This window comes from Kockiozyma suomiensis (assembly GCF_038497685.1).
Source record: "Kockiozyma suomiensis strain NRRL Y-17356 unplaced genomic scaffold V2V93scaffold_5, whole genome shotgun sequence".
Lineage (NCBI taxonomy): Eukaryota > Fungi > Ascomycota > Lipomycetes > Lipomycetales > Lipomycetaceae > Kockiozyma > Kockiozyma suomiensis.
In genome coordinates, this window is record NW_027117668.1 from 632,319 (window position 1) to 655,110 (window position 22,792).

The 22,792-nt window shown below is 45.5% G+C and overlaps 9 protein-coding genes across 9 annotated transcripts; 3 read left to right on the forward strand and 6 right to left on the reverse strand.

Moving 5' to 3' along the window:
* Positions 1-117: 117 nt before the first annotated feature.
* V2V93DRAFT_379598 (uncharacterized protein) lies at positions 118-3,242 on the forward strand (the record flags this gene model as incomplete). The annotated part of the gene is made up of 3 exons (XM_066912017.1): positions 118-1,473; positions 1,527-1,751; positions 1,809-3,242. 3 exons carry the CDS (start codon positions 118-120, stop codon positions 3,240-3,242), a joined length of 3,015 nt encoding a protein of 1,004 aa, XP_066766624.1.
* Positions 3,243-3,567: 325 nt separating this feature from the next.
* V2V93DRAFT_345316 (mitochondrial 37S ribosomal mS29 domain-containing protein) lies at positions 3,568-5,747 on the reverse strand (the record flags this gene model as incomplete). The annotated part of the gene is made up of 3 exons (XM_066907880.1): positions 4,676-5,747; positions 3,912-4,609; positions 3,568-3,725 (listed from the first exon to the last, which is right to left on the reverse strand). Exons 1-3 carry the CDS (start codon positions 5,620-5,622, stop codon positions 3,568-3,570), a joined length of 1,803 nt encoding a protein of 600 aa, XP_066766625.1. The 5' UTR covers positions 5,623-5,747.
* Positions 5,748-5,907: 160 nt separating this feature from the next.
* Positions 5,908-7,965, reverse strand: V2V93DRAFT_367854 (uncharacterized protein). Its single transcript, XM_066909663.1, has 5 exons — positions 7,655-7,965; positions 7,033-7,581; positions 6,250-6,982; positions 6,113-6,196; positions 5,908-6,061 (listed from the first exon to the last, which is right to left on the reverse strand). Exons 1-5 carry the CDS (start codon positions 7,827-7,829, stop codon positions 6,019-6,021), a joined length of 1,584 nt encoding a protein of 527 aa, XP_066766626.1. The 5' UTR covers positions 7,830-7,965; the 3' UTR covers positions 5,908-6,018.
* Positions 7,966-8,660: 695 nt separating this feature from the next.
* V2V93DRAFT_397100 (uncharacterized protein) lies at positions 8,661-10,893 on the reverse strand (the record flags this gene model as incomplete). Its single annotated transcript, XM_066912534.1, has 6 exons — positions 8,661-9,263; positions 9,329-9,723; positions 9,781-10,258; positions 10,280-10,475; positions 10,509-10,765; positions 10,836-10,893. The coding sequence occupies 6 exons, from the start codon at positions 10,891-10,893 to the stop codon at positions 9,067-9,069; spliced, it is 1,581 nt and encodes a 526-aa protein (XP_066766627.1). The 3' UTR covers positions 8,661-9,066.
* Positions 10,894-10,997: 104 nt separating this feature from the next.
* On the reverse strand, positions 10,998-12,491 carry V2V93DRAFT_367860 (mitochondrial carrier domain-containing protein). The gene is made up of 5 exons (XM_066909664.1): positions 12,197-12,491; positions 11,991-12,138; positions 11,544-11,925; positions 11,304-11,485; positions 10,998-11,249 (listed from the first exon to the last, which is right to left on the reverse strand). Exons 1-5 carry the CDS (start codon positions 12,360-12,362, stop codon positions 11,153-11,155), a joined length of 975 nt encoding a protein of 324 aa, XP_066766628.1. The 5' UTR covers positions 12,363-12,491; the 3' UTR covers positions 10,998-11,152.
* A 471-nt stretch (positions 12,492-12,962) lies between these two features.
* On the reverse strand, positions 12,963-13,561 carry V2V93DRAFT_367861 (putative Tom7). The gene is made up of 4 exons (XM_066909665.1): positions 13,484-13,561; positions 13,354-13,429; positions 13,237-13,273; positions 12,963-13,180 (listed from the first exon to the last, which is right to left on the reverse strand). The coding sequence occupies exons 1-4, from the start codon at positions 13,511-13,513 to the stop codon at positions 13,147-13,149; spliced, it is 177 nt and encodes a 58-aa protein (XP_066766629.1). The 5' UTR covers positions 13,514-13,561; the 3' UTR covers positions 12,963-13,146.
* On the forward strand, positions 13,374-15,465 carry V2V93DRAFT_367865 (uncharacterized protein). Its single transcript, XM_066909666.1, has 6 exons — positions 13,374-13,898; positions 13,958-13,982; positions 14,046-14,378; positions 14,438-14,533; positions 14,597-15,070; positions 15,143-15,465. The coding sequence occupies exons 1-5, from the start codon at positions 13,765-13,767 to the stop codon at positions 15,023-15,025; spliced, it is 1,017 nt and encodes a 338-aa protein (XP_066766630.1). The 5' UTR covers positions 13,374-13,764; the 3' UTR covers positions 15,026-15,070; positions 15,143-15,465.
* V2V93DRAFT_367870 (MIF4G like-domain-containing protein) lies at positions 15,102-18,042 on the reverse strand. Its single transcript, XM_066909667.1, has 6 exons — positions 17,774-18,042; positions 17,588-17,703; positions 17,403-17,512; positions 17,072-17,345; positions 16,821-17,012; positions 15,102-16,763 (listed from the first exon to the last, which is right to left on the reverse strand). The coding sequence occupies exons 1-6, from the start codon at positions 17,829-17,831 to the stop codon at positions 15,144-15,146; spliced, it is 2,370 nt and encodes a 789-aa protein (XP_066766631.1). The 5' UTR covers positions 17,832-18,042; the 3' UTR covers positions 15,102-15,143.
* Positions 18,043-19,330: 1,288 nt separating this feature from the next.
* V2V93DRAFT_367874 (GTP cyclohydrolase N terminal-domain-containing protein) lies at positions 19,331-21,782 on the forward strand. The gene is made up of 4 exons (XM_066909668.1): positions 19,331-19,552; positions 19,748-19,977; positions 20,057-20,208; positions 20,284-21,782. Exons 1-4 carry the CDS (start codon positions 19,421-19,423, stop codon positions 21,393-21,395), a joined length of 1,626 nt encoding a protein of 541 aa, XP_066766632.1. The 5' UTR covers positions 19,331-19,420; the 3' UTR covers positions 21,396-21,782.
* Positions 21,783-22,792: the final 1,010 nt, after the last annotated feature.

Here is a 22,792-nt window from a genome sequence, read left to right on the forward strand (position 1 = left end):
TCTTCACGATACCATCCTTCTCCTGTTTCCTTTTCTTTCCTATACTTTCCTATCCTTTCCCTCCCTATTCTCATTCCTCTCTTTTCCCTCTGAGTACCCTTCGTGGTTTCGCGGCCGATGCTGCCGACAATCGAGCGCCTGCATCCGCTGGCGGTGCCTCAGGACCTTCTGGCCAGCGACTCCCAGTCGTCGTCCTCGCCGCCGCCGCCGCCGCGCCGTCTCGCCTCAACCGGCTCAATCTATGGCGCACCCCCATTGAATCCGCTCCGTCAACGCACCGCATCTTCGCCTGAGAGGCCATCTTCCAACCGCTCTTCGTCGTCGGATTCATCCGCTGGATACTACTACCGCACAGGATCCGCTAGAGCCCACCGTCGGAATCTGGCCGTCATCGAAAACTCTCTCTCGGCAACGTACACTGCAGTCGACGCGCCCCCACCGCGCGCTTCGGTTCGCAAGTCTTACTTCACACTCGACCCTTTGTCGGTATCGTCCTTGTCCTCTCCTGTGTCTACCACTGCTGTCGCATCGCCTCCGCCTCCACCTCCGCCGCCGCCACGGAAACGCGATTCCGTTGTCGTGCGCTTCTCTCGCTCCTCACCTGATTTACATGCGCTCTATCTCGGGCCGCCAAAGCCGGCAGAGAGTACACCAACAGCAAATAATCTTTCTTTAATTTCCTCAACTTCCTCTACGGCCAACAATACCCCACATTCTCTCAAAACAAAGCGATCCTTCCCTCGCCTGCGCCAGCTAGCTCGCCGCGCTGTTTCCTCAGGCAATACAGATAAACGGATATCACGGTCTGTCTCACCATTTTATAGGAATCCGGATCTTGGTTTTCATTCGGCGCTTGAGCTTGTCCCGCCTTTACCAGATAGGTTTTTAGATACGTCAACATCGAGTACGGCGAGTACAGGAGGTGATCGTACGCCAGACACGCCAATTACGCCGACCTCTATAACTCGTCCTGCTACGCCGCTTTCTAATGCAACTGTGATCCCTGAGCACATTACTTCTTCGTCTGGAGCAGATGAAGATCAACCTCAGCCCTCTCCTTCGCCTCCATCACCCCCTCCACCTTCGACAACCCTACCGTCATCTCCTCCCCCGCCTGCCTCACCTCAGTCTATTGCGTCTGCAGATGTATTCTATACCCCGCGCAACTCTGTCCAGCAGCCAACTGACCTGCTCGCTGGCAATTCACACCATTTTGAACTTTCAGTGGCTCTAGCTTCGCAGGCTCAATCTTATGATCGTAATCCTGCTACTTCAATAGCGCAGCGTAAACTCAAATCGCATGATGCATCGCGTAATTCTTCTGTCGGTACACTTCAGACTAATGCTAGTGTCGCGTCGGGTGTCGCGTCGAGCACCATGGAACCTAAGCGTGGTTATAGGCGAGTTCGATTGATTCAGGAATTGATTGACACGGAGAAAGCATATTTACAAGATCTTCGTGTTTTAGATAAGGTATATTGATTAATTTTAGTCCTTAGCTAGTTCTCCTATTGACATCTGTTCAGTACTATCATAGAAGCGCAATCGGGCGGTCGTTTTTCAGTAAAGATGATATCGCGATTATTTTTGGCAATGTTCCAATAATGATTGAATTTACTAGCATATTCAGTGCTAGTTTACAGACTGCAGCTACTCCGGCCTACAGTTTCAAATCAAAAAAAGCGGAGTCAGTCGATGACGCCGTGCTTAACGAGCACGAATCTTTTATCGGCGAAACTTTTTTGCAAGCCGTAGGTTTCTTTCTAGTCTGCAATTTTTTTTCTCGATTTGCTAAACTGGATAACTAGATTCCACAATTAGAACAAATTTATTCAGCTTATATTCGCAACCATGGAGTAGCAATGAATCGACTTCACCGTTTCAATTCCTCGTCATCGTCGTCGTATCATCGCTGGCAAGAATCATGTCGCAAGGCCTCCTCGTCAGCTACAAATGCATGGAGTTTGGAGTCACTACTAATCAAGCCAGTCCAACGACTGCTAAAGTACCCGCTACTTCTCAAATTGCTGTCCGAACTCACTTCTGATTCTCATCCGGACAAATACTCTCTCGACAAAGCTGTTGATAGCATTTCGACCTGTGCAACTCGAATCAACGAGGAGAGCAGACGAGCACTTCCTAGTACCTCCGAGCCTGACTTGCGTGGTAAAAGCTCGGGCGCCCGTAAAGCTATGGCCGACAAACTGAAGTTGTCGGTAGGCCGGTCGGGTTCCGATAAGTCAACATCCTCGCCGTTCTCACACCAGTCTACGAATTCTACAGCAACAAGTATCACCTCTTCCTATACAGCTGCTTCATCGACGTCAACATCAACTATCACATCGGCTGCCCCAAGTTCTGCATCTACTCCTGTTCAGCCGGCAGAGACTGTAGACAAGACGTATGATATCATTGTCGATCAATTTCGCCGCCGTCATTTTGAACTGCGTGTCGTTATTGAGTGTTTTGCCGGCGCAGTCAATCTCGCGGCTGCATCACTGAATAGTATGTACGCTCTTGGTTCGAGTCTGGAAGAATTTGCTCGTCTGCCGCAAAACCATGCGCTTTCTCTCTCGCAGAGTCCACGTATCGGCTCGAACACGGCTCCAACCAGCATGAAGTCAACACCAACCCATCCGATTTATCCGCATGCCACTGACTTCTCCAGCTTCAAACGCGCAGCTCAAGATATCCGAGAAAGCGAACTGCCTCGCTTCCGTACAACAGTTATGACACACGTGATTGCTCCTCTTGAGCAAGTTCTCGACCTCTTTGATGGACCGATAAATAAAGCAATGGCTCGTCGTGATCGCAAAGTTGCAGATTATAAACGGTTCCTTTCGTTGTCTGACCGTGGAATTCCAATTGATACGAACACTGTCAGTTCAGCAGAGTCATTCAGCGCGCTTAATGGTCGTCTTGTGATTGAAATTCCGCGATTCTTGGAGGCAGTAGATGATATGGTCAAAGCGGTGACGCTAAATTGGATTGACGTGCAGGCTCGTTGGAACCTCGTTTGCGCGCGTAGGGTACGCATACATTGTGCTAATGATCTGCAGACGGAAGGTAATGGGCGGACAGAAAAAGGTATACCTGGGTTAACAGCTGCCGAAATTGAGCTGGCATTTGTATTGAGGTATTCAAAGGCAGAAGAAAAGATCTCGCAGTTGCGGTGCTGTAGACCGCAAAGTCCGATCGTTGAACGTGACGCACCCAGGCAGAAACGTATTACGAAGAGATAGAGGCTGTTTAAAGAAATGGGTGAGGCTGGCGCTATGGTGATACTAAAACAAATAGAGGATGGCAAGGGTGCTATAAACCGGTTAGGGTGTTAGTTCAGGAATGGAAATCAATGTTTTTGGGTTATTCTGAAGAGCTTATTATTTTGTTAAATATCTCGCGTATGCATTTTTTTAGGTTTATTTACTAAACTAAAATTATAATGAATTTTTTTCTTTCTGATGTTCTTAAAGATGAATTATTATTTATTCGATGAAAAAGGGTTCTAAGTATCAATATATATTATATGTTACACAAAAAGGACCTGCTTATTCTATCTACAGATATCTACAAAAGCGGGAACAACACACTTTTCATCAGAGCCCTCGGATTCCCACCTCCGACGCTCACATACTTATGCAACACAAACCTCTTCCAAAACTCTTCTTTCCGCTCAGCAAGAATTCCAGCCACAACATCGCGCTCCCATGAATTCTCCAAGCTAACTGTCGCAGCAGCAGAAGCTGGAGTCCGAGCAAAAGACGACTTCGATCCACCTCGGCGTGAAGAAGCGTCGCTAGGGTAACTGCGCTCTTTAGATAAACGTGCCTCGATCATTTGGGTGATGTCGTCGCTAGAGCGGGTTTCAGAAGACTCAAGTTCCTCGTCGTTGATGAATTTGCTGATATCACTGTCGTTTACCGCATTTACTGTCGATAGCGAGGACTCATCATCCAAGGGAGCAGAATCATCAAGATTTAAGGATCTTTTTTGAAGAGTAGCATACACTCTCGCGCGCCTTAATAGTGGAGCAGAATGTAGATTCATGCCGTACTCTTCCGAGACAGCATTATGCGTCACGCTAGAGACAGTTCCAAAATTTTCAGTCTCTTTGACGAGGCGGGGAAGCATTTGAAGAGCTAAATTTGGTCGCTGCGGTGAAAGTGCGTAGATTCGATTCTCGATCACAGAACGTCCATGCATGAAATGATCTTCCTCTTCAGTAAATCTCTGAATCATGCCGGTGTTCTTGTAGTAATCTAGCATAGTCTCGGTTTCTACAACATCGAAATTTGGCACCGAAAGGGTCTTTGCTCCTCGGAAAGACTCTAGCAGAGCCGGATCATAACGACTTTTTGTGGCGGACATGTAGTCCCAAGGCTTTTTTATGTTGAGAAAATCCAAAATTGTCATCGAAGTGGCATCGCCCTCTAAAGCCGCCAATGTCAAACCACTGGCAAATTTCCGCTCTCCTGAAATATAGGACAGCAGAGTTTTAGCAAGCCAGAATGATGGATGGCGAAGAAACTGGAAGTTTGGCGAACGATACGCAGTGAAGTATGACTCTGCCAGCACAGATAAGTTGTCGATGGACAAAAGAACGGGAAATCTATAGATTTGGTCAGTTGCACAATCCTCATTTCAAATTGGATATCAAAAACAAAAACAAACATACTTAGCAGCATCTAGCTCAGCAAATAAACCCTTTAGACCAGTGATAGAGTTCAAATTATTCGCTCCACCCGTCAAAATTAATTCTGCAAGAGAAGCTTTGCCTGCAGCAAGAGTCTTGGTTCCAGATCGACCTTCCTTGAAAGAATATGAACTCGTAAGTTTAGTTTCGAAAAATAGACCTTTTTTCGCAGTCTTTAACTGGTTGGCATCAATTATTTTTCTCAAGAGTCGCTTCGCGTACATTGGCTGGTCATACAGTTTTGTTTCCTCATCAAGTCGGTAATCATTCGTACCATCAATCAAGTCCTCGACATCTGAAATGTGAATGACTAGGTAGTCGTGTTTCTTAGCCAGCGCAACGACTTGTTGCAGCACGATCGTTTTACCAGAGCCGGAATCACCTGTCAGTATTATACTCTGTGCAGTCTCTTTAGTTTCTTTGACTTCTGAAAGAACGCCTTCAAGTTCGATAGTGGCTTTGCGCACAACCGTTGCGCCTTCGCTAAACAGATTTAAGTACTGCTTTGCAGGTATGGCACCATGGCTTTTAAGGAATTTCATCGTCGACTCAGAGTAAATCGTCAGATTGCCAGCTTCTGCATTTGCACCAAACTTGACCGCCCCATTCAGCAAAGAGTCGGACCGTACCGGCTCCACAGGTCGATAAGGTGATCTTTCCCCAGGTGCAGGAGCATCCCGAGAATTTTTGACAGTTTTCTCAAATGAGTAAATCGACCAATTTGACGACTTTTTCGGCGCGAACCGGTTAAGTTTAGGGGTCTTTTGGTTACTCTGCCGTGCAGCAACTGTATTCTGACGAGCATCTGCGCGTCCTTTCTTGCTGAGGTGATCCGTAGCTCGCGCGCTCGCAAGCTGAGATGTCGTGAACTGACGACATCCGGTCGCTGTTGAGTTCCGTTTCACGTACTGGAACAAGCGCGCAGACATAATTAATTTCTCTTTTCTTTGCTGTCTTGCTCAATCAAGCAATTAGTCTTTCTGCTAGATTTCACAATGCTATAAAGTGTGTCTCTACCAACTTCTGCGTCTTTGTCGTCGCACACGAGTCGGATATGGTCCCTCTTTCCCTGCTTTTCGCGATTTACGAAAATTTGTGTTTGCAATTCTAGTCACGTGATATATTTACAATTCATCACGTGACTTGCTTTATAGACCGCAGCAGTATCTAGTTTGAATTTATCTGAGAAAATCAGTGCTGAATATCTTGATTGATTTGAATCGCCAAAAATTTTGTATTATATTATAATCTACTATTAAACTTTCAGGTTTTTCATGTCTTTCTCTGTCTATAATAGCACCTTTTGATATTTTTATAGCGTCACCTTAAAAACGCGAAATGTCGCGTCCAAAGAGCCAATTTGCAAGCCTGTCTGTCTGTCAGTACTGCAATTTCATATTCAAGAATAGATATTCATACCAGTAAATTGGAAGCAAAATCTTGTTTTTAACGCTGACGCACATAGACAAGTACGCTCCGCGCCAGAGCAACCAAGCAGCGCGTCTACACTTTTGTTAGCCCATGTCTAAGCGGCTTTAAAATATTACAGTGCATACCCAGTAACTGCAGTTTCACCCTGCATGATTGCCCTCCATCCGCCAAGGTACGCCATAATACCCCTATTTTTGAACTCGAACGGTGGCTGTGGAATCTTATATGTCGCGTTACCTTCCCTGTTTAGCATCTTTGCGAGGTAAATGGCCTTCTGTGAGGCCACTTGAGCGGTGGCCGGCAATCTTTGATGCCGGATTTGTGCACAGTCTCCGAGAGCATATACGTCCGGATCAGGAACTTCAGACTGGGAGTTGTCCGTGGGGACCCGCATGATATGTAGTTCCTCGTCAGTCAAGAGATTGTTGCGCTTATCTCTAACTGCTCCTTGCATCGACTCCACGAAAGGGTTTGCGGCGAGACCTGTAGACCAAACCAGCAAGCCATACTTTATGGTTTCGTCTTGTCCCTTTTCATTTCGGATACGAAGCGTTTCGGAACCAACTTCTTGCACGGCAACCCGAGTTCGGATATTGATGTTTTGCCGCATGAAGTATTTCTCAGCGTACGACGAAAGATCTTTGTCAAATGCGCCAAGAATCTTCTCAGCGACGTCAAAAATCGTGATTTTGACAAACGGCATCAATAAAGGATAATAATACTTCATATCGTCATGAATCAAGTCGTGCAGTTCAGCCGCGAACTCGATACCGGTGGGACCACCGCCGACAATGCAGAAGTTTAGCAGATCGCGCTTCTGCTCCTCGGGAACAATGAACAAATTGGCAGCTTCGAATCCTGGGCCACTGTTAGTATCTGTCGTCTGCATGAATAGGTAACATGCATACGCTCTAATATTCTTTTGCGGATTCTCCGCGCATCGGCAACATCTTTCAAGAAAAACGCGTTCTCCTTAACACCCTTGATATCAAAAGTTTGCGAGTAACTACCGACAGCAATGGCAAGCTTGTCATACGGAATTTTGAAACTCTCCTGTGGATCAACGCCATCGATACGCGCAAGTACAGTGACTTCCTTTTTGTCAAGATCAACTGTCCGGGCAACAGCTTGCACGAGCTCGAGATTAGGCAATTGTAATTCAGCTGCTCTTTTTAGACTTATGCGGTTATCATCTGCAGCCTTAGCTCGCAGTGCAAGAGCACGGAGAGCTGAGTTCCACCAATCGCTCGCCTTGCGCCAGCCTTTGCCTTTATCGCGAATAGATTCAGTCGCAACGCGGAATTCGAGCGTGCCGACAGCAGTTGATGCTAGCAGTGGTGTGAAGACAAAATATGAGCGAGGCGAAACGACAACGCAGCGAAAAAATTGCGGGTCAAGGTTTCGAATTAAATTGTAGCCACCCCAGCCGGAACCGAGGACTACAACTGTCTGCCGGGCTATAAGATATTTAGTTAGATGCGATCAGGGGGAAGTAAGCTACTAAACGCTACCATAGAACGCGGCACGCACTGTCTTGTTCACTCAATTTTGATAGAGTAGAGGAAGCATATTTCTCTTGAGGCTGATGCACGGTAGGAGTTGCATCAAACTCAGGGACTTCAGTCGCGTACTGCCTCAGCCGAGGTATAGCACTGCGTAAAGATCGCGCAGCAGCAGCGGAGCCTAATCTTAAGCTGCAGATCATGAAAGCAGGATGGAAGCAAATATGGGCGTAAATTATCACAAAAACGGACCACTGCGAGAGACAAGACCAAAGAATGAGAGGCGTAGGCGTCGAGGTGTGTTTCACGCCGAGGGCTTACTAGAGTACTTATTGGACTAGTTGTCGAAGCGTCGATCAGCAGTGCTTTTTTTTACCACACGCTTTTGTTACTTTCTAACTCTGTTATAATGGCCCCATTAAAAGCTCTACAATTGACTAATGCTGCTATAGCCGCTGGTCCAGCAACTTGCATCAATTAAAGTCTTTACCAGACATGTTTCCGAGGAATAATCTGCTTCTGCACTGCCGGAGGATCGGAATCACTACGGGCCGGGCGTGAGGTCATCTGAGCTGCGGCTGCCATAACTATAAATTAATTATTATGGTACTATAAAACCTAAAACAACAGCGCCAAATCTTCCTGCTTGTCCTGCTCGCCTCTTCAAGTAATGCCTCTGGTGTCGATATGAGCGTGCAGAATTTGATTGCAGTATGTAATTAATGTATTTGAATCTCGTAAATTTAAATCCGAAAAGAATTCAAAGCACTTCGACTGCACCCGGTACTCGACCAGCAGCTTGTGCCAGCCCAGACTCTCCCGGATGAGCGCCGAAAGTATGGCCCCTCCCCCTCCCCCACCACGGGTCCGCAATTCGTCACACGCATTCCGGGCTTGCATTCGCAGGCCGCTGCGAGTCCTGCTCAATCTAATTGTATGACCGAGAGAAAAGCACCTAGATACAAGGTTGCCTTTGGTCCAGAGTGTTTACTCTCCTTACTCCCGAAGCACGTGACTCTAGCTGCCTTCTTGTCGCTGTTCGCTCCCGATAAGTGCCTACAGCCTGAGCGACAGACCGCTAATGAGCAGATGGATGAGAGACAAAGGGTCTGCTACTAGCGTATTGCCATGAGCACGATTGGCCGAGTCGTCTCCGCGGACTCAATACCATGCTTAATCGAGTGCGTAGATCGTCACTGCGTCTGCTCGGCGCAAGGTCGGCGGTGCTCTTTCATTGCCCGCAACATCGCTGCCTCGTCGGCTCTGCTCTAAAACTTCTCTCATTCTGGAATTCAGTTGCTCTACCGTCGGACTTAAATCTGTCCGGCTTGTTCCGACCCGTCACCCATTGTCTTTCTCAGGCTCCCGCTGCCAGCCCTCCTCTTGACGCGCCCCAAGATAGACATTGCTGGTGCTCCACCCCGTACTCTTCCCCGTGCTCTACCCAGTATTTCTCAGCTCCGGCTCAAAGTACGGCAGCTGAAGCACCTCAAATACTCGCCGCTCTGACAGCTCCACCGACGACGCAGACACATCGACCTGTCGCTCGGTTGCACGCTCAAACAATCCGCTGTTCGTGAACTTGTATCCTAGATCCTTAGCTTGTAACCGTAGGTCGCGTTCGAACGTCGTTCCACCTATCAATTCCATTCGTTAGCTTTGTCGGTCTTCCTCCCTGTACTTTTGACAGTCATCTACTCGCCTGTCCAACCGACGACGGCGGCTCCGACAACTCGCCAATCCACGCAAATAATGTCAACCCGATAATGTCGTATACTCACGCCGCGCACGTCTGGAACCGTAGACCATACTACGAGCGCGATATCGATCAACTCGTCGCTACGCCTCTGGTTGCTGCTCATCGTCAGAACCTCGCTAATCAAGCTTGCCTTCTGCAGGCTCTTTACCACATTTTTGAGTAGTCTGTAATGCTCCCCGGGCTCATTATTTGGAATTGCTAGCACAATGTCGACATCAGAATGCTCTTTGCTCCCACGACGATAGGACCCGCACACAACGCACTCCACCTTGGGGTCAATTGTCTTGGCGTGGTCTTGGATCATCTCTCCAATTTTCGAAACTTGCTCATGTGTAAGTCTATAATATTAATACAGTTAATAGCTTCCGGAGAATGTCATCAGTTTGTATACTTACTCTTTCAAAAACTCATCATAGTGCTCAAGGCCAGCCTTTTGCGCTTTGCTGAGAAATTTCATTCCATGCTTCCTGACATCTTCAACAGTCTTCCACCCTTTTACTCTCACCCATTCCGATGCGGTCTTACCACCTACTCCCCAGATCTTGTACAGTTGCTCAATAGCTTGCGTCTCTGGAAAATAATATTTCTTAGTCTCACTAGCAATCTTGCCTGTTTGTATAAACTCGCCGACTAAGTTCACAATTTTGCCTCCGCAGCCAGGAAGTCGCTCAATCTCTTTTGCATTCTTGATCTTGTACGGGTATGATCTGATTGATGCAATCGCAGTTGAGTATGCGCGCACTCCAATATCGTTGCCGTCTAACTCTCGTAAATGCCGTATCTTCTTCAGTATATTCGATAACTTCTCATTTTCACAAACCAGAGGGTGTGGCCGGGAACAAGAGAGTTTCTGCATGTAGATTGCATCCAGTGCTGGCACATCGCTTTCCGTACTCGACAATTCTTTTGCAGTTTGTGATGATGTTTTCTTTCGTCGTTTCTGCATGGAGGTAGATTCTGACTCAGAACTCTCGGCTTCGAGCTTTTTAGGCCGTCCCCGATGTCGCTTAACTGCTGCTGCCGGTGGACTATCCGATAATAGCGACTGAGATTCTGTTGAGCTCATATCTATAGTATACTTGCGAATATCCTCGATTCTGTTATGCCGCACACAACTCCTTACCCATGCGATCTTCACGACCAGCAGCTTACTTCCTAATGCTATCCCACGCCGTCTCAATTCCATTGCAGTCCGGTACGGACTATCAAGATTTGCCAGGACAAAGTTGGCTTCTTTGATAGTGTCCACTACAGTGGCTCCGTGGTTTTTAAGAAGATCGATCAGATTTGTGCAATTGTCGGTAGTGAGATGTGTAGGCAGCACGTAGATTGGATCAGTTGAGCTAAAAAGTGTCAGATTTTCTTGAAAGGATGAGAAGTCTGAATCCAGCGTTGCAATTTTATTTTATATTAGATTATTAACAGAAAAAAAGATACTGTCAAATCATACGTGGGTAGGTTGCAACATATGGTTCTAAATTTGTCGTGTCAATATCGCTACTCCACATGGGTTCGGGCAGCGATACAATATGCGAGTGACGTAATATCTCGTCGTGTAATTAAAATGACAATGGTCGTTTCCTCGACTAATATCAAACTACTTTCATTCAGATCAGATTCCAATAAAGTTACATATATCTAGCTGAAAATTATTATCAAACACAGTAAAATACAAAACGCCGAGATGAAAGAAATCAAATCCACAACTCCTGGGATTAGAAATGATATCAATGCCAAAATATGCTATGCTAATAAAACTTCTTACTATCAAATTTCTGCATAATTTAAATATGACCTTGTATGCTCATACACTACAAATGTTACACATGTTGCCGGTACGACGCGAAATAGGTTCGGAATCAACCTATAGTAACATTAGTATATGCTCTTTCTCACGTCCTCGAGATATTCAATATACCCTTTGTAAAATCCAAGAATGCCTTCTTCTTTCGCAGTCCTCGAAATGACATTCCTCATTGAAAGATATTCGTTATCAGCGTTGTATTGTTGTAACCGCGCGCGAATCACCTGCGCGGGATACATGACCAAACTAGCACCAATTTTTGACGTGGCAGAAAAGGTTATGTACTGGAGCGTAGACTGCACAAACGACAAGTTAGCAGACGTGAATTCTGACATGGTTCAACATAAAACATACTAAATTACTCGACTCGTTATTTGCCTCATCATGTTTTAGTTGCGTAACGCCTAAATTCCTGTGAGAATACCATTTTTTCATCTCCTCGTAGAACATAATTTGCACGGCACCATGTCCGACTCCCAGCAAACTCGGCACGAATCCTCTATAAAAACCCCTTATCCCTTCCTCCTTTTTTATCAGTCTCAGTCCTTGAAACATGCCTGTGTATGCGTTTGTGTACTGAGAGTTTGTCGAAAGCATGCGCGTCTTGACGACCCATATCGGGTTGGTGAACAGCGACGTCATACCCCCCGCAAGACCAGAGCTTACGAGGTAGTCAGCAAACCCCAGGTCCTGTCTGCCAGATACTTTCTGGACCTTTTCCTTTATTTTCTCGTACCTGTCCCGCTCTGACGTTAGTCTTCTCCACAGATGCCAAGCAGCGCGCAGTTTGTAAGTACATACCAAAAGAAATAAGCAGCCCAACTAGCGGTATTTCCGACAATATTTGGAATAAGACCACGATATGCCTCTTGTAATGGATGCTTAGACTGTCGTAAGTCGTTCACAATATGTAATATGCCTCCCATGTGTGATCTCGAAGAATTGTCGACTAAATTTTAGTTAGAGAGATAATTATCAAATATTCACATTTATTTCCAAGCACATACGTTGCAGTCGAACTTTTACTAGATCTAAAGGGTGCACAATAAGCGTGGCAGCACAGCCGGCCATAAATCCAGAGATGGCTTCGACAGGAAGCATGCCTTGCAGAGTCTGTCGCTGAGGGCGAGGCTGCTCGGCTCGCTTTTGCTCAGCGGATAACGTGCTCATCATTTGTTTGAATCGGAGACAGTTGTAACCAATAGCTTAAACTAATCAGAAGGCTGAAAATTCCATTCCCTTACTGTCGACAAATGCACACCTGGATAGCTCCTGCCAGAATATTAGTAATCCTCGAGTTTGTCAAGAAACTGATGACCAAAATTTATTTGTATCCTTTTAACTTGAGCCGCACACCTTTGGGTGGTCACGATGAGCGGTCGACGACGAAACAAATTTAATGAATTTGTGATGAGATAGAGCGAAATGATTAATAATAAGATGCTGTGAAATTCTATGGAGCATGTAATTTTATCAGCCCAGTAACGCGAAGTCACACAGGAGTTAAGTAGGATGGATGACGCAGTGTTGTATCTAGATCGTGCAAGAACAAAGCATATTATCCGGATCTCTCATGTATGGCATGGCATTATGTAAAGCCATTCCTTTAATATAGAGGATTACTGTCGATTATTGTTTTGATATTTCGTACTCTATATGAGGCGTGCGTGGCATTGTGACTACGGAAACAGCTTCTACGCTAAGTATTCGACTGTAAGTGTTTCGCATCTGAAATTAGAGCTGTAGACCATTTCAAAAGTTACAAAGAGAGAATTCATCTGAAATCTAAAGTGTATTGAATCATAAGTAGTTATATACATAAAACATGACGCTTATACGAACAAGAGTTGCTAAAAAGTAAATTGGCAGCTTATTTTGCTCGTGAGGGACTCAATCTGAGACTCGGTTTGAATAAATAACTACCGTGAAAATATCTCATGCCGGAATGGTCTTCGATTTAGGCTCTGTTCATCGGAAGGGGAGACAGCAGGCTACAGAACCACTGTTAGTTGATGAAATGCACTGAGAGAGTAAATGGCAAGCATACCTGATGAGAGATGGACGAGGAGTGGTCTGCGACCAGCCTATTATTATGAAAAATAGAAGTGTTAATCATGAAGTTTTTAAAAAAAGGCAAGGTGAAATATTTTCAATCTAAACATACCGAGGTAGATGATGAGGGGGATGAATCCATAGCGGAAAGCAACCTGCGACAGTTCGTGGAACTTGACGATACGTTCCTATATGATTTGATTGGCTCCTAGTCTTCGCAATAATTTATTTGTTATTTTTACCTTTGTTTCTTCGGATAAACGGAAAGCCATTGTAGAGTTGGAGTATTGATGATTGTTGAGTGGATACCACGAAAAAAATGTCTGCAACTGCTTTTTCGCATTTGTCCCAAAGTGCGGGTTGTGCGATGACCTCAAACTATCGACGCGTCATACTTGCAATACTACACACTATTCACTCTTCCACCCCGACTGCGAAAAACACTCTACTGCATAACCAACACGACATGCTAGCATAAACCTTTTTTTTATATTAATATCCAATCTATCAGCACTGCTGGATCATGGCCTCGATAACTGAAGTTGCGGATGCTGTTCTCGTGGCACCGACTGCAGTGACCGTCACCGAAACTGTCTTCCGCATCCAGGAAACGTCTGTACCATTGATTCCCGAGTTTGCAAATAAACCGGATACTGGGTACGCATAATCGAATTGAGAGACTACTTTTTTCTGAGTTGCTAATCATTAGGGCGCAGGTTTACATTTACGCATGGCCTATTGGTACTTTTCTACCTCTGTTGAGAAGACTGACGTTGAAACTCCCGCGCTAACGCTGCAAGACAGCTAGGACAACTAAGTGTTGTTATTATTCTATTTACGTTTATCAGATTTTTCATATTTGCAAATGGGCCAAATTCAACTCCAGGATCGAATGCAAACGCACAACCAAAAAAAAAGCAATCCTCAATTATTCGCCCAGTACCACCGGTTCCCGCTCGCTCGATTCTTGCTCGCACATATTATAATGTTGAGACGCATCCTGCCGAGTCACTTGATTGGTTGAATGTACTAGTTGCGCAGACGATTTCGCAGTTGCGAGAAGATGCGAGGATGAATAACAATATTCTGCATAGCGTCGACAAAATTTTAAATGGAGATTCGTTACCGGGATTTGTGGTAAGCTCGAAATAGCAATAAGAGACCAGAAGCATATTTTAATACTGATGGACTATCAGGATACTGTACATGTAACGGAACTTGATATTGGCGAGGAGTTTCCGATTTTCAGCAATTGCAAAATTCATCCATGTGAAGATGACACAGGCAGACTCGTAAGTCTTGTTACATCCATAAAAAAAATCCGTTAATGCGAGTAAACTAATAACTTCATGCAGGAAGCGCGTATAGATGTCGATTTAGCAGACAGCATAACGCTCGGAATAGACACTAGATTGCTACTAAACTACCCGGCCCCCCTGATGGCCATTCTCCCCGTCTCGCTCTCTGTCTCTATCGTTAGATTTTCTGGTCAACTAACGATCTCTTTCAAGACCATTCCGCCAACCAGCACTTCGGATCGCAAGACCTCTCTGATTTTCTCATTCGCTCCAGATTATAGGCTCGAGTTTGCGATCAAGTCACTAGTAGGCTCACGCTCGCGTCTGCAAAATCTACCAAAACTCTCACAGTTAGTAGAGTCGCGCATCAGAAAATGGTTTGTCGAGCGTTGCGTGCAGCCTAGGTTCCAGGAAATCACAATGCCATCAGTGTGGCCTCGGCGGAAAAATACTAGAGAATCATTTTCCGCCGGAGGACGGTATTGATTAGTTGATCATGATCGAATAACGAAGATTTATGTAATCTACGTAGTATGTACATAACCAACTCCATCTACAGTTATTATAGAAAGAAAGCTAAATAAACTTTTTATTATAATTAAGACTACAATTCTGCTGTCTGCTCGATGACATTCAAAATGAACTCATCAGTCAACCCCAAATTTTTTAACGGCTCTTGCAGAGTCTTATAATCAGAATGATAACTTCTCAAAAAAGCTCGCAGGAATCCTTCTCGCCACCACCGCAACCAACGCAATGTCTCTTCTTCCATATTCTCAGACAGCGAAACAGGACGTGACAATTCCCGCACGATGGAAATGAAAATATGCTTAAGTTCCTCCTCGCGCTCGATAATCGCAGTCGACAAGGCGTCGTCGGCAGAGCTACCCGCGCCACTCTTTGCTTCGGCGATGAACCATTTTGCCTTATCGATAGCAAATCCTAAAAGTTCCCAGGAATGACCCCTTGTGAGTGCTACGGGCTCGATATCAATCAAAATCCACTCTACCACGCTCTGCGGTGCGATCACCAAACGATTCATTAGTTTCTTGACAACTTGAACAGCAGTACCTGTCTGCTCATGCCAAAATGCAAACACAGCGGCAACAGCCTGCCTCTGTGCGTCGCCTCCTGCAGGACAAAGTTTATTCAAGAGCGGCAGACCACGCTCGATCCAACTATCAGCGTGAGACAAGGACCGAGAACCAAGATGAACAATAGCAGTTACGTAAATCTCGCGAATCAGCTTTTCTGGATCTTCAACACTCAAATCCTCTGCCTTGGCCCTGATACTCTCCAGTATAATCTCTAAATCAACATGTGATGCTCGCTCGCGAAGTTTTTGAACCAGTTCTCGAACTTCGGCCGAGTAAGGCTCGTCAGGCAGCGCGAACTTGAACTGCGGCAGTTCCTCGTCGTTATATACAAACCTGTGAAATTCCTCAGGAAGGGTTTCCTTAACACGCTGAGGGAAACTGAGTCGCAACTCTTTACCAATCAATTCACGAATGAACACATATTTGGGATGCAGTTCCGATAGCGAGAGGTCGTCTATCCACTCTCTCCATTTCCAAGTGAAGGCGAAATTCGACAGGTGATGAGCAAACCAATCGGCAAAATAATACATTGACTGTACATCCATGTGTTCAAGGTTCGCGTACAGAAATCGGATCGCACGGCCAAAAACGGGCGCGACAGCATGAGGAGCAATCAAGCACGCCTCAATCAGCACAGAATGGAAATAAACCGGCTTAACGTCAGGTTTTGGGAGTTTGAATAAGCATGCAAGAACAGTCTCTACAGCAACGTCTTCAGGCTTCCATGTTGATCCGTTTCTGATTTGGGCAATCTTCTCAAGTGATGTTTCAGCCGGACAAAAGACACCAGGACGCAAAAATGCATCAAACCAGAATAACTGTCTAGCAGCTTCCAACCTATTAAAATTCAGATTGACGAGAAGATCAGTGAGAAGATCGCGAATGATGGTAGATTGAACGACGTCAAGCGGAGGAGTAGTTTCTACTTGCGGATTGACAAAGAATTTCAGATGCATTTCGGGAATAAAGGAAGAATCTGTCGAGATAATTTGCTCGGGAAGGGAAATCGATGGAATCTCGTGCTTTTCAAAGTCTTTCGGGAAAATTGGTGAGTAATTGTACAGAATCGGTAAGTCCCAGTCCTTTTCTTGTAATGTGTCGAGCTGCGTCATCAACAATTCCAAAAGCTACAGAACGAGAGTGAGTAACTAGAGCTTATTAGGAAAGAAGAACGGTTATCTTACGTCAGATACTTTATAAGGTGCCTCTCCGTCCACATAAGGATTCAGAAGCTCTATGGCTTTCTTTGGAATATAACCAAACAATTTGGCTTTCTCCAGCAGTGCTGAGCTACGATCTTTGAAAGGATCTTTGGCATCAGTAATGGCAATATAAGGGATTGTCAACATGACCATTCGATATATCTCGTGCGCAACCTGGACCATCTGCTATTAGCTGATGAGGAAACATACAGTTGTAAAATACTTAAACTAACGTTATTTCCTTCCGAACTCTCCTTAAGAACCGTAGCTTTGTCAATCAAGGTGTCCAATAAATCGAGTAAAACTTCCGGATTAGAAGATATTGGTCGCAAGAATAGCAAGAATCTAAAAATCAGCTTGACTTGATTCCATTCTCCGGCGTTGATCAGTGACTGCAATTTCTCAGTGACGAACTCGATGAGCTCCTTGCCGATCGTGCTCTGTAAGCTATTTGCGGTAATCAAAGCAATTGAAAGAGAAAAGACTTTAATGGGTTGCTCAATTGCGCTGGAGAGAATTAAAATTAAAAATCGAGACCGATGCAATGGATATAGATTTTCTTACAGATTACAAAAGAAGGTATACAGTGCGAACTTCATTTCTTTCTCGGGGAATTCGGCCTCGGCCAGAGATCTGCTGCAGTGCTCGATGCTGTCTTCCAAAGAGAATCGACCCTGTTGACGAGATTAGATTAAGAATATGATGAAAGTCTATCATTGAAGAACGAGATTTGAATCATAAACACATACAGGCTCAGCTAGACCGCCAAAGAGCTTGCGAAGACGTGGAAATATGGCGGAGTAAGATGGCGCTGAAGGTCTTGAATTACCTCGTCGTCTATAGTTGTCGCCATTATCATCGCTATCTGAGAAATGAAGTGATGACGAGTTAGAATCGAAGATGCTCCAGAGATATAGTCAAAGGAAAGGGCATACCGCGTCGACGTTTATAGCCACTATCGCGTGGAGGGGGCGACCTATCTCCAGTCGACATATTTAAATGAGACAAATCAACCAATATATACTATCACAGCCAGGATTGTTGGCAGTTTAGAGTGAGCGGTAGATGCTCTGTGATCTGTTTGACTTTCGCTGAACAGTACCAGCACAAAATCCAATGCCAAAGTAAGTATGCGTATATGCATTAAATGAAAAGCAGTGGTGCGCAATACTACAAGTGACGACACAAGCCCCGAACAACGATGACACTCAAAATGCACGTTACATAATTATAGATTGTTTACGAGGGTCCTCCAGGGTTTTGTATTTAAATCATTACTGCAAACATATTACTTCAGTTGGGAAATGGATAGCGAAATGACGCGGAGATTACTATCGGCTACAGAGATATTTAGATTCTCCTATGATGAATTATGCATTGCGTATATTTTAGATTCTTTTTGAAAATAAATTACTATTTATTATTTTTGCGATATTTGTCATATACGATTTATCAGATGAGTATATTTTATTTTTATTCCTATTATTGGTATTTGCATTCTCGAAATTCTAATGACGTGAAGCCTTAGTGCAACTATCATTTATCTTGGTTTTTGATTCATCATTTTGGGTTGTTGGTTGTTGTATGAGGGCGCTCAGAGTCCGCAGGAGTCTGATCATGTTCGTGATATCTCCGTTACGGTATTTGCTTTGATTGCATGTTTGGCTACGAGTGTCGGTGGTACTGCTGTCGGACTCATCCTGATTATGCGACAGAGACTTGGGGACCACTGTTGGTTGGAGTCGTGAGACAGCCAGTTCGTCTTGACTTAACATAAATGCATTCACACATTGTCAGTTTTGGGTGTATCGTTGGCCTAGTCTTTGTTCTAGGCTACAATCCGAATAGTGAGATTATTATCGAATTTGTGCTGAAAAGGCACTATGCGGATTATTATTGCGACTGAGGTGCTGCAAACTATCTTGTGGTGCATGTATTATTTGTATTTCGATGTACTTGTATCACCAAAATATATCTCATCATCGGAGCGAGGGGCTGTGCACGGCGACGGAACGTACGTCATTGAGAATGGGTCATTGAGAATGGAACTGAACACTACTAAGCCGCAACGGATACATATGAGAGGCACTCAGCTCAGCTCAGTTCTTGGAGTAAAATCGATTTACTTCATACGGTAGGATAGAATAGTCGCGATGATTTATGGCACTGCTGCGAAGAGAGCCAAGAGAATTTAATGCAGGCAACAGCGAGTACGCAGCATTGGTGCAGAAAGCACTCAGAGGACAGATTGCGACCAAGGATTTAAATTACTGGCCCACATTTAATTGGGATCCGAGATAAGCAGCCGCAGATACCGAGCAATCACAGTATTGAATCGCACGAGTCAATGGCTACTAATCGGGCGATTGACTCACGTGCTCTTATCGCAGCATATAGCTCTCAGAATATTTGTATTTATGCAGTCTGTCAGCTGCTCTATAAATTGCCCTGCCGCCCCCGTCTACTTTCTTTTCTTTCTTCTTCTCTTCTCTCTCAGTCTGCAGACTACTCTCACTTCTGTTAGATTGTTGTATTGTGTATTGGTGATCGTCTTAATTTGTTAGTTATCTATCTTCTCTCCAATGTGTTCTTCGTGCTCTACTGCAGACACGCCTGCGTCGGCCGTCGCTCAGCCTCGGCTAGCCTCGGTTCTGACGCAGATCCTGGCCTCTCTCAACTCTCTGGAGTCCAGCTATAAGTCCCTCTCTGATAAAGTAAGCTTTCTCTCTTCGCAAGAAGAGCGTCTCGTAGGGTAGAATGTGTTTCCAACCTCTGGGAAAGTGCTTTCAGTTTGGATTCGTCTTCTATCCGTGCGTCCCGTTGGCGTTCGTGTGGCGCTCGTTTAGTTTTCTTCGAGCCTCGCGTGCTCTTCGTCGACCGTCGTTGCTAACCGCTTCTTTTTGATTCAGATCGACTCTCTCTCGGCCTCTTCTGCTTCTGCGATCCTCTCCGTTGAGAAGCGTTTGGAAGCCCTCGAATCTGCTTCTACTGCAGTGCCTGATTTGACTCCATCCCTGTCCTCGATGACTGAGCCAAGCCCTCCCATTTCCCCGCGTTTGCTCGCAGACGTGGCTGTCGAATCTGCTGATATCAACTCCAAAAATGAGAAAACCGACAGCTTAACAAGTGAACAAGAGGCGTAAGTCTCCTTTATATTGACGATATCAAACAAGTACTCCTCCTTTAAGCTTTTCCAACTGACAGTTCTCACTATTTAGTTTTTCCGCGATGCGCGACTGCGTCATTCTGACAACTTATCCGGATCAGCCCGGAATTTCGCCCATTCCTCTCTCTTGGGGAGCTCCCGACCCTCAACTGCGTGGCCCTATCGTTGTTTCCCACAACAAGGCGACAATAGGCAGGCGAAATGGTATGCTTGCTTCTGTCTTTTTTTTATCTACATTTCGTAATGAAGCAAGTCTGACTTATCTTTTCTCTCACATAGCTATCGGCGCCCACTCCGGCTCTTATGGAATCTACCATGCTCTGGCCGTCGCCATGAATGAAATTGACGTCAACCACAAACCTGATTTTTCCAATGCTGAGCCGACTGTTCAGATAGGACCTTATCCACAGTGGAGCGATCCTGAGAAGATCGTCGGCATGGACCCTTTTGGTCACATAGCACCCTGGATCTACAAGGACTTCCTCGACTCTGGAATCGAGATACGCCCCTCGATTGCTGTCACAAAAGCTCATATGCGTCTACCCGAAATAGAAGCTCAAGTCAAAAGTGGCTCTCTGAAAATTGACGGCAAGATCGTGCTCAACAGCCATGGTGATTTAGCTGTCACAAAGGTCGCCGTCGAACCTGTATGGTTCTTGCCGGGAGTGGCAAAGAGATTTGGTGTCGACGAGATCACTCTTCGTCGCGCTCTCTTTGAGGATACCGGTGGATCATATCCTGAGTTGATTACCCGTCCAGATATCAAGGTCTTCTTGCCACCAATTGGCGGGATGACTGCCTACATCTTCGGTGATCCAGCCAAAACCGCTGATCCCAACGTACGTCTGGCTCTGCGAGTCCACGACGAGTGTAATGGCAGTGATGTTTTCGGCTCTGATATTTGCACCTGCAAACCATATCTCATCTTTGGAATCTCGGAAGCGGTTAAGGAAGCCCAGGGCGGTGGCTCAGGAGTAGTTGTTTATTTCCGCAAAGAGGGTCGTGCATTGGGTGAAGTTACAAAGTATCTTGTCTACAATGCTCGTAAGCGCATGGGTGACTCTGCTGCAGAGTACTTCAAGCGCACAGAGAATATTGCTGGCGTTAAAGATATGCGTTTCCAGGCTCTTATGCCAGATATCTTACACTTCCTGGGTATCACCAAGATTGACAGGATGCTGTCAATGTCCAACATGAAGTACGACGCCATTGTTGGACAGGGTATTCCGATCCACGAACGAGTGCCTATTCCTGATGACATGATCCCTGACGACTCTCGCGTCGAGATTGACGCAAAGATTCACTCTGGTTACTTTACATCCGGCAGAGTGCCTACTATGGATGATCTCATGCGTGTCAAAGGCCGTCAGTGGGAAGATGTCACTCATTAAGTAATTTGACAAGCGCATTACTAGAATAGAGTTATGTTGCGTTTTTGATTGTTATTTATTTACTTTTCTCGTTGTACAGAACGCAAGACGCGCGTATGTGGCGTTTTGGATTGCTGAAGGCTTCTTTGGCCTTTGTTGGTAGCTTGTATATGAGCTCTATTCTGCTTTTTTTCTGGGTTTTAGGCGGTGTTCTAGGAGTAGTCGCAGTCGGTCGACTACATCTGGCGGCGTTGCGCAGTGTTTTGAATGTGATTTTGAACGCGACCTTTTGTTTGATGATTGAAGGGATTTAATCATTTCTGTCACTGTGACTTTGCATTATTATTTCGAGAGATCTGCCTTGCTGATTGACTCGTAGTCGCATAATTTACACTATTTACCATGAAAGCAAATTAACGGAACTAAGTATTCACCAGAACAGAAGTAGATATGGACAATGACTGTAAAGGCACCGGGTGCTTTGTAGACGCCCACATACAGCAGCGCATAGATCCAATGTCACGCATGAAGACAGATCTGCAGCGAGTATCAGGCAGACTTTGCCGCTGGATCCACGACACAAGGAAGCGCTTGGGACAGCCGAGGATGGCGATGCACTGGGGACGCGTGGCAGGCCGTTGCAATCGTCTTGTAGGCGAGGGCTGAAGCAATGGCAATATGAGTACGCGTAACAATATTTTTTTGTGCTACTGTTTTCTTTAGTTTCCGCTGCTACTTCTGCTACTTCTACTAGCTCTGCTCTTCTGCAACTTCTGCAATTTCTGCTACTGCTACCATGAGCGTAATAGTATACTGGTTGCTGTCGCTTAGAGCGTGGCTGGGGTTGGGGCTGGGCATAGTGGCAGTGCGCGCCTTGCGAAGATTCCAGCACGGGCTGCACCGCCGCGCTGCACTTAAGCCCCTTCCTTGCCTCTTCTGCCTCTCTTCCCTCCACTCATCCACCCCATCCCATCTATTTCCTCCCTTATTCTCCTCTTATATATACTCTTTTACAATGGAAGGTACGTACTACATTGCTATCGTTTACCAGGATTGGATGCTCGAAATTCCACCCTTTTTGTCCCCTATCTCGAGGAACTGGCTCCTACCAGGCCTCCCTGACTTGCGTCTCCCCAGACCGCAAATTCACCGTCCAATCGCACCCATCTGATCCTCAATCCCTCCCTATTACATCGTTCAATGCTAATTGACTTTTTTGTTTTTTGTTAGACGAAGTTGCTGCCGTATGTCGTCCGTTTGCTGCATCATTTTTCTGATTCGTCAAGCCCCGAGGACGGCTGGTCTTTTTTGGGTGCTGAGCCGCCACGCAACACTGTTTCCGTGCCATCCGCTGCCTTCTCCGCTCTTCGATCCAATCAATCCATTCCTCTGGCTTGACGATCCAGAAATATGCGGAA